The following is a 12,722-nucleotide window of genomic DNA, read 5'->3' on the forward strand; positions in this document are numbered from 1 at the left end:
TTAAGGAAGGTCTGAACAAGCTACTCGGCACTAGTTACGAACATTTAAAGTTGATTAATTAAATCATTTGTATATGATAATTAGGGGTGAGCAAAAATTCCGGGTACCCGGAATTGGAACCGGAACCGATTAGGAACTGGCGGGTCCGGAACCGGAATTGGACCCGGTGGTTCCAATTCTGGGTAATAAATTAAGGACCCGGTTATAACCAATTCCAATTCCAATTCTCAACTTTTTGGACCCGGAACCGGTTGGGTACCCGGTTACCCAATATATGCTAAACTAAGTTAAATTTAAATAATAAAAATACATTGAATGTATCTAATCTGTAAAATAAAAAAGTATTATTAATACCTAACATAATTACAAATAGCTTAATGCACATATAAATATAAGTGTTAAATGCTAAAAATGAACCTAACTAAAATAAAATTATAATTTGTATTATATTTTAAAAATTACATACACAAGTGGGTACCTGGAACCGGAACCGGAACCGGTACCCGGTGGTTCCAATTCCTAAATTTTAGGACCCGGTTGAACCAATTTCAATTCCGGTTCCGAATTTTAGAACCCGGTTCCAACCAATTCCAAGTCTGGGTCCTAAAATTTTGACCGGGTACCCGGTTTGCTCACCCCTAATGATAATGTTAAATGGTGTACGACAAAGAAGTACTCCAAATAGGCAAATACCAATTAATTATTTGGACAGACAAACTTGGGAATTGTGTTACGGTTCGATATTTTTGACCATCTGACCACTAACAAAATATAGGGTGAAATATAAAGGCATAATAAACTGCACATAAAATAATAAGTACAGTATGAAATTGTTTTTTCCAATTTGATTAATCTCAATTCGTACGTATTTTCTGATTTAATCTGAAATAAATAAAAATAAGGTGATCTAAACATAGTCTTGCAATATTCCCTCCGTCCTTTAATAGAATGTCTCTTTCTCTTTATTATGTGAGGAATAAATGCTCAAAAGAGGCATTGTATTAATTAAGGGACGGAGGGAATACTAATTTGCATAAAATTATTGTGAGTATAAGGAAATTTATTAATATAATCATTAGAGTTACATATTATATAGAAAGTTTAAAAAAAAACGGCTAAAAAAATGGGGTAATGCTATATGTAGCTCTAAGGGCTATATATAAGCATTAAATACATTCTTGAAAATTGTATAAAATAAGGAATTCATGAGCAAGACAGGCGTAAATTAGAGTAATTAGGGGTCGTTTGGTTCGCACGGGATAATGGGAATGGAATGAACAAAGGGAATGAAAGGGAATGGAATGAAACCCTTTCTATGTAGTATGTTGTTTGTTTTACAAAACAAAGGAATCACCACCGGTCCACCACCACCACCACACAACCCCTCTTCCCCAGCCACTTCACCAGCCACCACCTCACTGACCCTCGCCGCCCAATTTCGCACCTCCACCCCCTCGCCTTCCATTTTCACATCTTCCCACCCCTCGCCGCCCCATATCGCACCTCCCCCACCCACTATCACCCTATATCGCACCTCCCCCCAACCACTGTCGCCCGATATCGCACCTCCCCCACCACTCGTTGCTCGATTTCGAATCTCCCCTACCCCTCGCCGCCCGATTTCGCATCTTCCCACCATCGCCGCTCGATTTCGCTGGCTTGTTTGGGTTTGCGTGGCTAGGTTTGCGTGTCGGAATCTTAGGTGGCAGAGAGGTTGGGTTTGCGTGGCTGACTTGGGTGGGAGGATGATTTTCTAGGGTTTCGGCGAGGGGAGGGAGAGGCGCAATGGATTCCGACGATAGGAGGGGGAGGGGCAACGGATTCCGGCGAGGGGAGGGGGAGGTGTGACGAGTTCCGACGAGGTGTCTTGGCAGTGGGGGTGACTGTGTAATGTAGCGGTTGGTGGTGTAGTGGTGGCTGGGGAAAGGGAATGTCAAAGTCTTGGGGGGGAGGGGTAGGGAATCAATATAGAAGGATTTTGAGTACTCAAAAATGAAAATGGGTAAAGAGAATGAAAAAAATGACAAACAAACAACAATAAAGGGAATGAGCCAGCTTCATTCCCTTTCCCTTTGATTATTAACCCCAACCAAACGGCTCCTTAGTGTTTATATTTAGATGATTTCTTAACTTTTTACGATTTTCTAATGTAAATTTAATGCTTATATGTAGCCCTAAGGGCTATGTATAGCATTTTCCAAAAAAAATATTAAAAAATTCTTCAATTATTATTTTTCTTTTATAAATACAGTAAATAAATATTATATACACCGATTAATGCATATATTTATCATAAAATATCAAAAGTTAGACTACATAAAGCAAGTTTATATAGGGTCTATTATGAATATTCTAATATGGAAAAATGATTTCCACGGCATAATAACTACTGAATACTTTCCTCAAAGTTCGATTCACTTACTATTCATGTGGTCAAAATAAAATAACTTTTATCACTTGTAATAATTTATATAAATTACAGCTTGTTGACAACTAACAGCTACCTACACAACTAACAGATAGCTACCTTCATATATATATATATATATATATATATATATATATAATCCAATAATCGATATATATGAAATAATTACCTTATCATAAAATCAAGTAATTAGCTATTACTCCCTCCGTTTTTAAATACTTGCCCCACTTTCTTTTTTGGCCTTTTTTAAATGCTTGTTACATTTTCTTATTTGGAAAGTTTTTATAATATTTAATTAATTTCTCTTACCTAGTGTACCCACCATGAATCATAATTTATAAATTTCATATTTTCTCTCCTCCGATTTTCTCCACTACTTTTGTTTTTTTTTTTTTTTTAAATATATATATAATTTTTTGTTCTTCCACCTATCCCACTACCTCCATGTTTTATTATTTTCTCCAATTTCTTCTAAAACTCCGCACATGGAGAAATGGAGTAAATATTTATAAACAGAGGGAGTAAACAAATTGATACAGAGTAATATATACGAAGGGATTCTGTTGGGATTTGAAATCTGAGTCCCACATGGAAAGAATAAGGAAGAAAGGACTTAGCGTCCTTAGAAGTAAGTACATAATCCAATTAGTATGAGACCTTTTGGGAAGGAGCCCAAAAACAAATCAATACGTGTTAGGCTCAAAGCGGACAATATCATACTAATGTTGAAACATAGTTACAAACAATATAATTTAAGTCGGGTCTTCTCCTCTCTTGCACCCAAAAAAAGAAAAAAATAATAATTTAAGTAACATATTTAAACAGAAAGGGAAATGAATATATGTATTCCATTGATAAATTATACTTCCTCCGTTCTTTATTACTTGACCCGCTTTGACTTTTACACTATTCACCACCCCTCCTTTGACCTTCTTTTGTGAATAATATGTAAGGAAAAATATATTCATGTATGATCTTTTTGGATTCGTTTTAATAAGTACTATCCTAATATATAACATTTAATTTTTACTTATGGAGAATTTAAGCTATTGATCGTTAAAGTTTTGTATTGACAAGCGTGATAAAAGAAACAGGTCAAGTAAAAAAAAAACAAAGGAAGTACGAAGTATGAAGTATTTCCTCGAAAAAAAAAAATGGTATGAAATCCTTTTTACAGCTCAAACACATACAAACCACAATCATATTTGTGTTATAAATTGTAAGTAACTTATTTCAGTCCATGTGTGGCCAATGGCCACACTGTGTGGACACTTATATAAAAACAAAGTAACTCTGTAAACTCCTGTAATACCGATTAAGTAACTCCTATTATATTGACCGAATAACCCTATAACAATGACGATATAACTCATTTAACATTGACCAAATAACCCTAGCTATTACACTAACGAATAAAACCCCTATGATGACAGATCACATATATGGCCAACCACTGAACCACATACAAGAATATGTGAGTTTATTCATACCTATTCATTGTATTATCTTAAAATTACAAAAAACAAATTTATTTTTATTTTTTATTTTTTGAAATTGGGGAGACAACTGCCCCTCCTTGTTCCTCCATGGCTCACTGCTTTTAGGTATGGAGATAGGTAATTACACAAATCTATAAATTTCAAGAGATACAAGGCTAAAATTCAACAAACAAAAGTTGATAATTTTTAATTTTAATTACAGAGGGCTAAATGTGTTGGGAATATAGGAAAATATATTATTGTGATATATTTTCCATATATATCTTATGATATTATATTTAGGATAATAATATATCTTAGTGATATTCTAAGATAGATTTATGGAAGTTTATATGATAGAGTTTATATTGTGTAGGTTATCTTATCAAGAGCAGGTTAAATCTTGGGACCGTTCACACAAATTCTCTCCCTGCCGGTGGGTTAGAATATTAAACCCACCGGTGGGATTCATAAATTTGCTTCCACTATGCAATAGTATTGCTCTTTGAAATTTCTATTTTTTTTATTTAATCTTTTTTTTTTTTGGAATAACCATGTGATACGTGATCAATATGAATGGTCATATGTGATTTGGTTAGGTTGTAGTGTTTGAGTGTGCTTCCTCCATTATTGCATCTCCAAGGAGATGAAGAAAAGCCACGTTTGGCGTATTATTTATTATTTAAAAAAAAAATTGCAAAATAACACGGACACCAGCAAAGGGCCTGGAAAAGAAGATCACGGACACCAGCAAAGGGCCGTGGCAAAGAAGATTATGGACACCAGCAAAGGGCCGTGGCAAAGAAGACCACGGACACCAGCAAAGGGCCGTGACAAAAGACCACGGACACCAGCAAAGGGCCGTGACAGAAGACCATGGACACCAGCAAAGGGCCGTGGTAGCAAAAGTTCTTTTTTTTTAAATAAAAAAAAATTGAAGGCGACATCAACAGAGTAGTGCAACTCGATCAACTTCAACAAAGTGCGAATTTCCAATCATAACGTTCGTGTTACTGCCGTTACGATTGCGGGAGGGTGTTGGGAATATAGGAAAATATATTATTGTGATATATTTTCCATATATATCTTATGATATTATATTTAGGATAATAATATATCTTAGTGATCTCATATTAAACCATTTAATGAGATTATATAATTATCTTTAGGATGATAAAATTTAAAAATCATCTTTTGAATGATGTAATTTACTATTTGATACTTTTTATAATGATAAATTCACTTTTTGAGTGATACATTTACATAATAGTTTCAAGATGATATAATCACTTTTGTAATAATATAATCATATTTCGTATGATATAATCACATTTGTATGGTATACTAGAAGGTTGGGTCTACAATAAGTTATTGTAGACCGGGTCTATTCTAGTCTTAATAGTTCTGTAAACATAAGTAAAGTTCGACAAAAATAAGATATGTTTAATTAAAAATAAAAAAAAATAAAAAAATAGCAAAAATAAGTTAAGTTATTGGAAATAAGTTTAAATCAATAAAAAAATTTAACTTCAAAGAAAAAATATAATAGTTGATCAAAAAACTAATTTTAATCAATAAAAATTATTAAAGTTGAACAAAAATACTTTAATTACACAAAAAGTATTTAATTTCTACAAAAATAATTTAATTTTAGTAAAAATGATCTAATAAGTTTAGTACATAACAATGGGTATATAAAAGATTAAATTGAATTGAGTAATGCTTATACCTTGATTGTAGTAAACGTCAAATTGTAGTTGTCATTTGAATATTCTGTAACAAATCTGTAAGATACAAGACATTCTCAGAACCTACTAAATAATACTCCCTCCGTCCCCGATTGATAGTCATTTTTGAAGAAAAATCACGGGAATTAAGGAGAATTAAAAAAAATATTTAAAAAGTAAATTTACATTGGTTATGCAAAAAAGTAGAGAAAGAAAGTAACTAAAGTACATGGAAAAGTAAAATTTACATTGAAAAGTTAAATTTGCATAAATATTTTTGCAAATGTTAGAGAATTTTAGAAAAAAAAATTATATTAATGATACTTGAAAAAAACAAATGTGACTAATATTTTTGGTGCCCAAAAATGACATAAGTGACTATCAATCAGGGAAGGAGGGAGTATTTATTTTAGTAATAAAATACAGCCACAATAAAAGTGGAGCAAATATAATAATAATAAACAGAGTACAACGTCAAAAAGTTGCAAATTAAGTTCAATAAAAAAAACTTCCCACATATTTACCTATGCATAAGATTATGTTGCAGTGTTAATTAGGTCACTATTGTCAAACTCATTAAGATATAGATCCATTCTTAGATGGTACTCCATATTTTATTTCACTTAATAAGTTAAGGTCCAGCCTTTATAGAAGGCACCCAAAACTTGATGTACTTTTCTTCCCCCAAAAATAAACCCATATGCTACAACAGGGCTCGACTGCGTATCAAGTGGCTCTCTTGATCTTTACTCCTTGGACGCCGGGTAAGTCAATCAGAGATATAAATTTTGACGAGGCTGATATATGGGTTCATCTCGATGAGGTACCTCTGAACTCCACATTCATGTTTTGGAACCGTTGTTATCAGGATTTTACTTGGACCTTGGACAATTTGAGTTTAAATGGATTAATTTCAAATATGAGAATGTGTTTATTTTGTGCTCTAAGTGTAATAGAGTTGGCCATAAGCAGAACACTTGTCCTATGAATTTTTATAGTTCTGCTCCTTTTTCTGTTGATAAGAACGGGTCGTTTAAGTCTGCTACTTTGCTTCCTCATAATCTCTCAAATATGAATATTGGCTTAAAGAGAACATAGAAATTTAGAACTACCGCAGTGAATCTCATGAGCTTTTTCAAAAACTTCGATCGACCCCAACCCCAGAACTTTCAACCCAACAAAAGACCCCGTGAGTTTGCTACTCCGTTTTTCTCACCTTTGAAAATGAAGAAATCACAATTAGAAACACCCCACATAAACCTTGTTCTAAATGAATTGTGCCAAACACCACCCCAACCCAATATCTCAGCCGTCAAAGAACCTTTACACGATCTAGTAAACAACGAACATTGCCCTGACACCTATCCACAATCACCTTCCAATTCCACTACCCAATTTCTCAATCTCCTCCCTGACCCTCAAGGTTAAACCCTCGTAAACGGTCAAATTTCTCTGTCTCTTCGTCAGTTTCATTGCGAAAGGGGCCTAAAAGAACTTCACCATTAGAGAGGATGAAGTCAGTTTGTCCTAAGAAGAGATCGCCCTCAGGTTCTACTGAGAATTTAATGCTCTGCTCTAAGGAGAATGGAGCGGAGGCTGCTGCTGCTAGGTGTTTCTCATGTCTCTCTGTTAAGAAACGTAAAGGAATTGGTACCTTTTCTCCAACTCAAATGTCCCTTTCTGACTTTTTCTCCGAGGGCTTGGTGGTCGCCTGTTTAAGGCCACCAGGCGACATATGAAGCTTGTGGCTTGGAACTGTAGGGGTTTGGGTCAGGCGAACTCCTCTAAAGTTCCTTACATTGCGTCCTTAGTCCGCTCTTATGTTGTTGATATTGTATTCCTAGCTGAAACCATGGTGTCTGTACATTCTGTACTGCATAAGTTATCTTCCCTGTCATGTTCAGATTTTGTGGGTGTTGATTCGATGGGTCTTAGAGGTGGGCTATGTGTGTTTTGGTTTGCCCCAGTTGTGGTTGAACCTCTTTTAGTTTCTCCGCATGTAATATTGTGTCAAGTTGTGGAGAATTTGGTAATAAAACATGTCCTTTGTTTGTATGGAGCGCCTCAGGTTTCTGATCGTATGACTATGTGGTCGGAAATATCTGATATTTTAGCTTCTTATCCGAATGTTGTGATAGTTGGAGATTTTAACCAGGTTGAATATTTATCGGATAAGGCCGGAGGTAATCTGGATATTCCTGGCCGTCATGATTTTATACAATGGAAATTAGACAATGGGTTACTTGATATTCCGTTTTCTGGACTGTCTTTTACTTGGACTATGGGAGAACAATTATGGACCCCACTTTAGAGAGGTTAGATAAAGCATTAGCTACTTCCCATTGGCTTCAGGATTGGCCAGCTACCTCAGTTCATCACGAGCCCATTTTGTTTTCAGATCATGGAACTATTATTTTGTGTGACTCTTTGCCTTCTGGTAGTTATAAACAGCCTTACAGAATTGAAAACTGGTGCCTACACTCTGAGGATGTTGCTACTATGGTTCAGACTATTTTTGCCGAACATATCCCGAGGTCTCTTATGTTTTCATTATCAAAAAGGCTATGTGTTCTTCGTCACCGTCTGCTTGCTTGGTGTACGTGTTTCTCATAAAAAGGCGTGGGGCATTGATTGGAAAGCTCTGGTTGCAAATGTTGCTAATGCTTCTTTTATTCTTGATTCTCGGAGTAGTCGTTGTTTGTTTAGCACTTTTAGGAGGGAGAAGATTGAAGAGGCTCAGGCAGCTTATCTATTTTGGAGACAACGAGCAAAAGTGAAGTGGGATGCATTTGTAGATGAGCATACTCGGTTGCTTTTCTCTGCAGTTCAGGCTAGACGTCGGAAGAACACTATTTGTGGTCTTAAGGACAACGATGGATCTTGGGTTTCAAATGCGGGGGACATTCGTTCTGTGGTTCTGGATTTTTACAAGTTACTGTATAGTAGGAATTCAGATCGGTCTTCAGTTTCTCAGTTCCCTTGGGATTCCCTTCACCTCCCTTCTTTGTCTGACGGACATCGTCAATCCTTACTAGCTCCCTTTTCGGCTGAGGATATTAGGCAGGCGATGTTTAGTATTGCTAATGGTAAGTCTCCAGGTCCTGATGGTTTTACTTCAGCCTTTTTCAAGACCTACTGGACTGAGGTGGGTGATCATGTTGTGAATGTTGTTCAGTTCTTTTTTGTTCATGGCTATTTACTTAAGGACTGGAATCGCACTTTCTTAGTTTTTCTCCCTAAAGTAGATCACCCTGAACTAGTTTCTCAATTTAGACCGATAGGTCTCTGTAATGTCATTTATAAATGCATAGCAAAGTGTCTTGCTCGTCGTCTGCGTTGGATTCTACCAGACATAGTTTCGGATTTTCAGAATGCCTTTGTGCCTGGTAGGTTGATGTCTGATAACTGCCTGATGGTGCATGAGATCCTTTCATTTATTAATGCTTCCAAAGCTAGGAAACTTTTTTACGCGACCTTGAAGCTAGACATGAACAAAGCTTATGACAGAGTTGAGTGGGACTTTCTAAGTCAAGTACTTCAGGTTTTTGGGTTTCCTCCCTATTGGGTTCATCTGATTATGCAGTGTGTTTCTACGGTCTCTTACCAGGTGCTAGTTAATGGTTCTCCTACAGAGGGTTTTCGTCCTCAGCGTGGTCTGTGTCAGAGAGATCCTCTATCTTCCTACCTGTTTGTTTTGTGCATGGAGGTTCTTTCAGCAATGCTTCGTAAGGCAGAATCTGAAGGCCTTTTTCAGGGTATTAAAATAGCGAGGAGGGCTCTAGTTATTTCACATTTGTTCTTTGCTGATGACTCCTTACTATTTTTCCAGGTTTCTCCTCTTGCGTGTGAACATGTGATGAATGTGCTTTCTGCATTATGTGATATTTCAGGTCAAATGCTTAATTTGCAGAAGTCGTTTGTCAAGTTTAGTCCTAATACTCCAGAGGACTATCGAGCTTATCTTTTTGTTTGTATGAAAATGCGGTCTGAATCTTGATTGGGTTCATATTTGGGGCTACCTATTGATTTGGGCCGTAGTAAATGCTCTGAGTTTGGGTTCCTCTTGGACAAGGTGGTCAACCGCTTACAGGCCTTTGCAGCTCTTCAACTTTCACCGGCGGCGAAGCTTGTTATTATCAACTCAGTGCTCGTTGCCTCCTTTAATCATATTTTGTCTGTTTTCAAAATTCCTGATTCTATATGTTCTAGGATGGATAATTTGTTAGCCAGGTTTTGGTGGAAGTCCTCTTCTTCTAATCGAGGATTAGCTCTTCGTTCTTCGTCATTGCTCCATCTTCCGAAGGGTTTAGGAGGATTGGGAATTCGCAGTATTGCCCCTTTTAACTCTTCCCTGTTGGCTAAGCAGAGTTGGCGGTTTATTCAGTGCCCTCAGTTGTTGGTTTCCCGACTTCTGTTTGCGAAATATCCGGCTCTTCGTTCCATTGATTCGATCTCGGTTTCTCGTCCCTCTTGGGGTTATAGGAGTTTTATGTCGGGATTTTCCGTGTTGTCGAAGGGTATGTTTTGGAAGGTTGGTTCAGGTTCTCGTGTTCGTATTTTGGAGGATTCTTAGGTTCTGAGGGGACCGTTTCAGTTTAAGGATCTTCTGCCTGAGTCAGTTCGACCGACTCTTGTGTCTTCTTTACTTGATCCGCGTTCTTGCGCATGGAATGCTACTATCATTCATGGTTTGTTTGATTCTAGCTCTGTTGCTAGAATTCTTTCGTTGGATCGTCCACTACAGTTGATGGATGATTTTGTTTACTGGAAGTTCACTAGGGATGGTGTTTTCTCAACAAAATCTGCTTATGCACTTTTTTGTGAGCCTAGGGTCTTATCTAGTAGTCAATCTCAAATTTCTCCAGCATGGTGGAGGAAGTTTTGGGCTTTACCAATTCTTCCTAGGTGGAAAATCTTTGGTTGGAAATTGCTGCATGACGCTCTTCCTTTAGCGACTACTCTCCATGCTCGAGGTCTCCCGATCGATCCAGTTTATGCTTTTTGTTATGTGGATGTAGAATATGTGTCTCATACATTCAGAGATTGTCCTGTTATCTGCAGTCTTTGGTTGTCTGGAGCGTTGGGCATTCAATGGGATCTTATGCAGTTTCCTTCATTCGGTGTTTGGTTCTCGTGTATAATTTCTCATTTTTCGTCACTGAGGGAATTGGAAGGGTATTGCTTCGTTATTTGCTCTTCTTTGGGCGATTTGGATTTCTCGTAATCATATGAGGTTTAGGAAAGTTGTTTGGTCGCCTGGGACTATTGTTGGTTTGGCGTCAGAATGGTTTCTTCGTGTTATGCAGGCTCAAAAGTGGAAGAGGTCTTCGAAATCTTCTTGTTTGGTTCGTTTGGAGGATAAGCAGGATGTCAGGTGGCAGTGTCTGCGAGGGTTACCTAATATCTCTCCAACGGTTTGTTTGATCATAGATGGGGCCTGGGATTGTTCCACTTATAGGGCTGGAGCAGGCTGGATAGTTCGTGATATTCATTCTTCTGAGGTACTAGGAGGTGGATGTCGGGCTTTTATGGCAAGTTCAGCGTTGCAGTCTGAGCTTCAAGCTTGTGTTTGGGGTCTGGAGTTTGCTATCCGTAGAGGCTTCTTGAAAATTCGGGTTTATACAGATTGTGCAGCCCTTTTTGCTCTTTGTCCTCCGTCTGGGTCAATGGAAATTTTGGTTTGGTGGCTCATTCAGGAATTGCGGGCTTCGGTTCAATCCCTTTTGGTTTGCCAGGTACAAAAGGTTCCTCGTTTGTGGGTTACTCCGGCTCACTGGTTAGCATGTTGTGCCCGGCGTCGTCAGTTTTCGTTGACAGATGTTGTATTCGTTAGTTTTCCATTTATTTGATAGCTCTTTTGTCAAAAAAGAAAGAAAGAAAGAAAAAAAAAAGAAAAAGAAGAAGAAGAAGAAGAAGAAGAAGAAGAAGAAGAAGACAATTTCAAATAATAATTGCAGAGAGATTTTTTAGGAACTTAACTTACCCTCCAACTTGGCCATTAAGAAACCAAGGCCTCCAATTAACTTTTGGGACGATATTTAGCGTTTTGATCCATTTCAATGTTGACATATATGGAACCATCATATCTTGGTCACCATTGTTAAACAAAGTCAACGTCATTAGTATAGTCAATGTAAACCAAGTGTCCAATTAATTTGGATAACAACTTACTGCACAATTTTTTTCTAACACAAAGTCTTATATATGGCTGGTCACACGATGTGGCCATTATATTCATCATTAGGTTACTTTGTTAGTGTTATAAGGGTTACTCGTTCAATTTTACACGACTACTTCATCAGTGTTATAAAGGTTGCATATGTGTTACTTGATCTGTATTACAAGGGTACCGGTTTAATGGTTACTTTGTTCTTTTACAAGTGGTCACATAGTGTGATCAGCCGCACCGTGTTTCTCTTATTTTCACTGTTTCGTTTTATTTGCAATAATTGTTTTTTTTTGTCTAATATAAAATACTCATTTATTGTAAATTAAAAGAAACAAAGGTAGTAGTATATATATTATTCCACTGGTTTCAAAAAAAAAAACATTTATTGTAAATTAAAAGAAAAGGTAGTAGTATATATATTATTCCACTGGTTTCAAAAAAAAAAAGGAGTATATGATTCCACATTTCTCTTCGTTGTACAAAAATTGTTACCTTGCAAGGCTTGTACATACTACATTTGGTTAGAGTTTTAAATATCTAACCAAATATTGCAGCTATAAACATCAAAATTAATTTTATGATATGTGATCTTGTTTGATTTATAAATAATCTTAGAACACGAGATACATATAATTTTCTCGGAAAAAAAAAATTAAAAAAAAAATACTTTGTATATAATTTAAATATTACATAAGCAAATATATTACAAAGTACACCTTCCATCCCCTTACTTTTGCCCCATAGTGTATATTCTCTTTATTAAGTGTTTTAGTTATATAAAAGATGAGAGAGAATAAAGGTGGGTCCAAAACATTATTTGTGAGAGAAAAATAGTGGTTCCTTTAGTCATAAATGGTACAGAGCAAAATAAAAGAGGACACCACAAAAAGAAAAGTGGAGCCATACTTAAGGGACAAAGG

General features: G+C 36.5%; 1 protein-coding gene across 1 annotated transcript; it reads left to right on the forward strand.

Moving 5' to 3' along the window:
- Window positions 1-8,034: 8,034 nt before the first annotated feature.
- LOC110738567 lies at window positions 8,035-10,857 on the forward strand. The gene is made up of 3 exons (XM_021918965.1): window positions 8,035-9,600; window positions 9,706-10,164; window positions 10,207-10,857. Exons 1-3 carry the CDS (start codon window positions 8,035-8,037, stop codon window positions 10,855-10,857), a joined length of 2,676 nt encoding a protein of 891 aa, XP_021774657.1.
- Window positions 10,858-12,722: the final 1,865 nt, after the last annotated feature.

The sequence above is a fragment of the Chenopodium quinoa genome, unplaced genomic scaffold (assembly GCF_001683475.1).
Source record: "Chenopodium quinoa cultivar QQ74 unplaced genomic scaffold, ASM168347v1, whole genome shotgun sequence".
Classification (NCBI taxonomy): Eukaryota; Viridiplantae; Streptophyta; class Magnoliopsida; order Caryophyllales; family Amaranthaceae; genus Chenopodium; species Chenopodium quinoa.

What these genes read in the sequence shown, in the direction of transcription:
- LOC110738567 (XM_021918965.1), top strand. Translation starts at nt 8,035, where the DNA reads ATGGAACTATTATTTTGTGTGACTCTTTGCCTTCTGGTAGTTATAAAC. An exon ending in ACTATCGAGCTTATCTTTTT is followed by an intron (nt 9,601 to 9,705) that starts GTTTGTATGAAA and finishes CTCTTGGACAAG; the next exon opens with GTGGTCAACCGCTTACAGGC. An exon ending in CGAAGGGTATGTTTTGGAAG is followed by an intron (nt 10,165 to 10,206) that starts GTTGGTTCAGGT and finishes GAGGATTCTTAG; the next exon opens with GTTCTGAGGGGACCGTTTCA.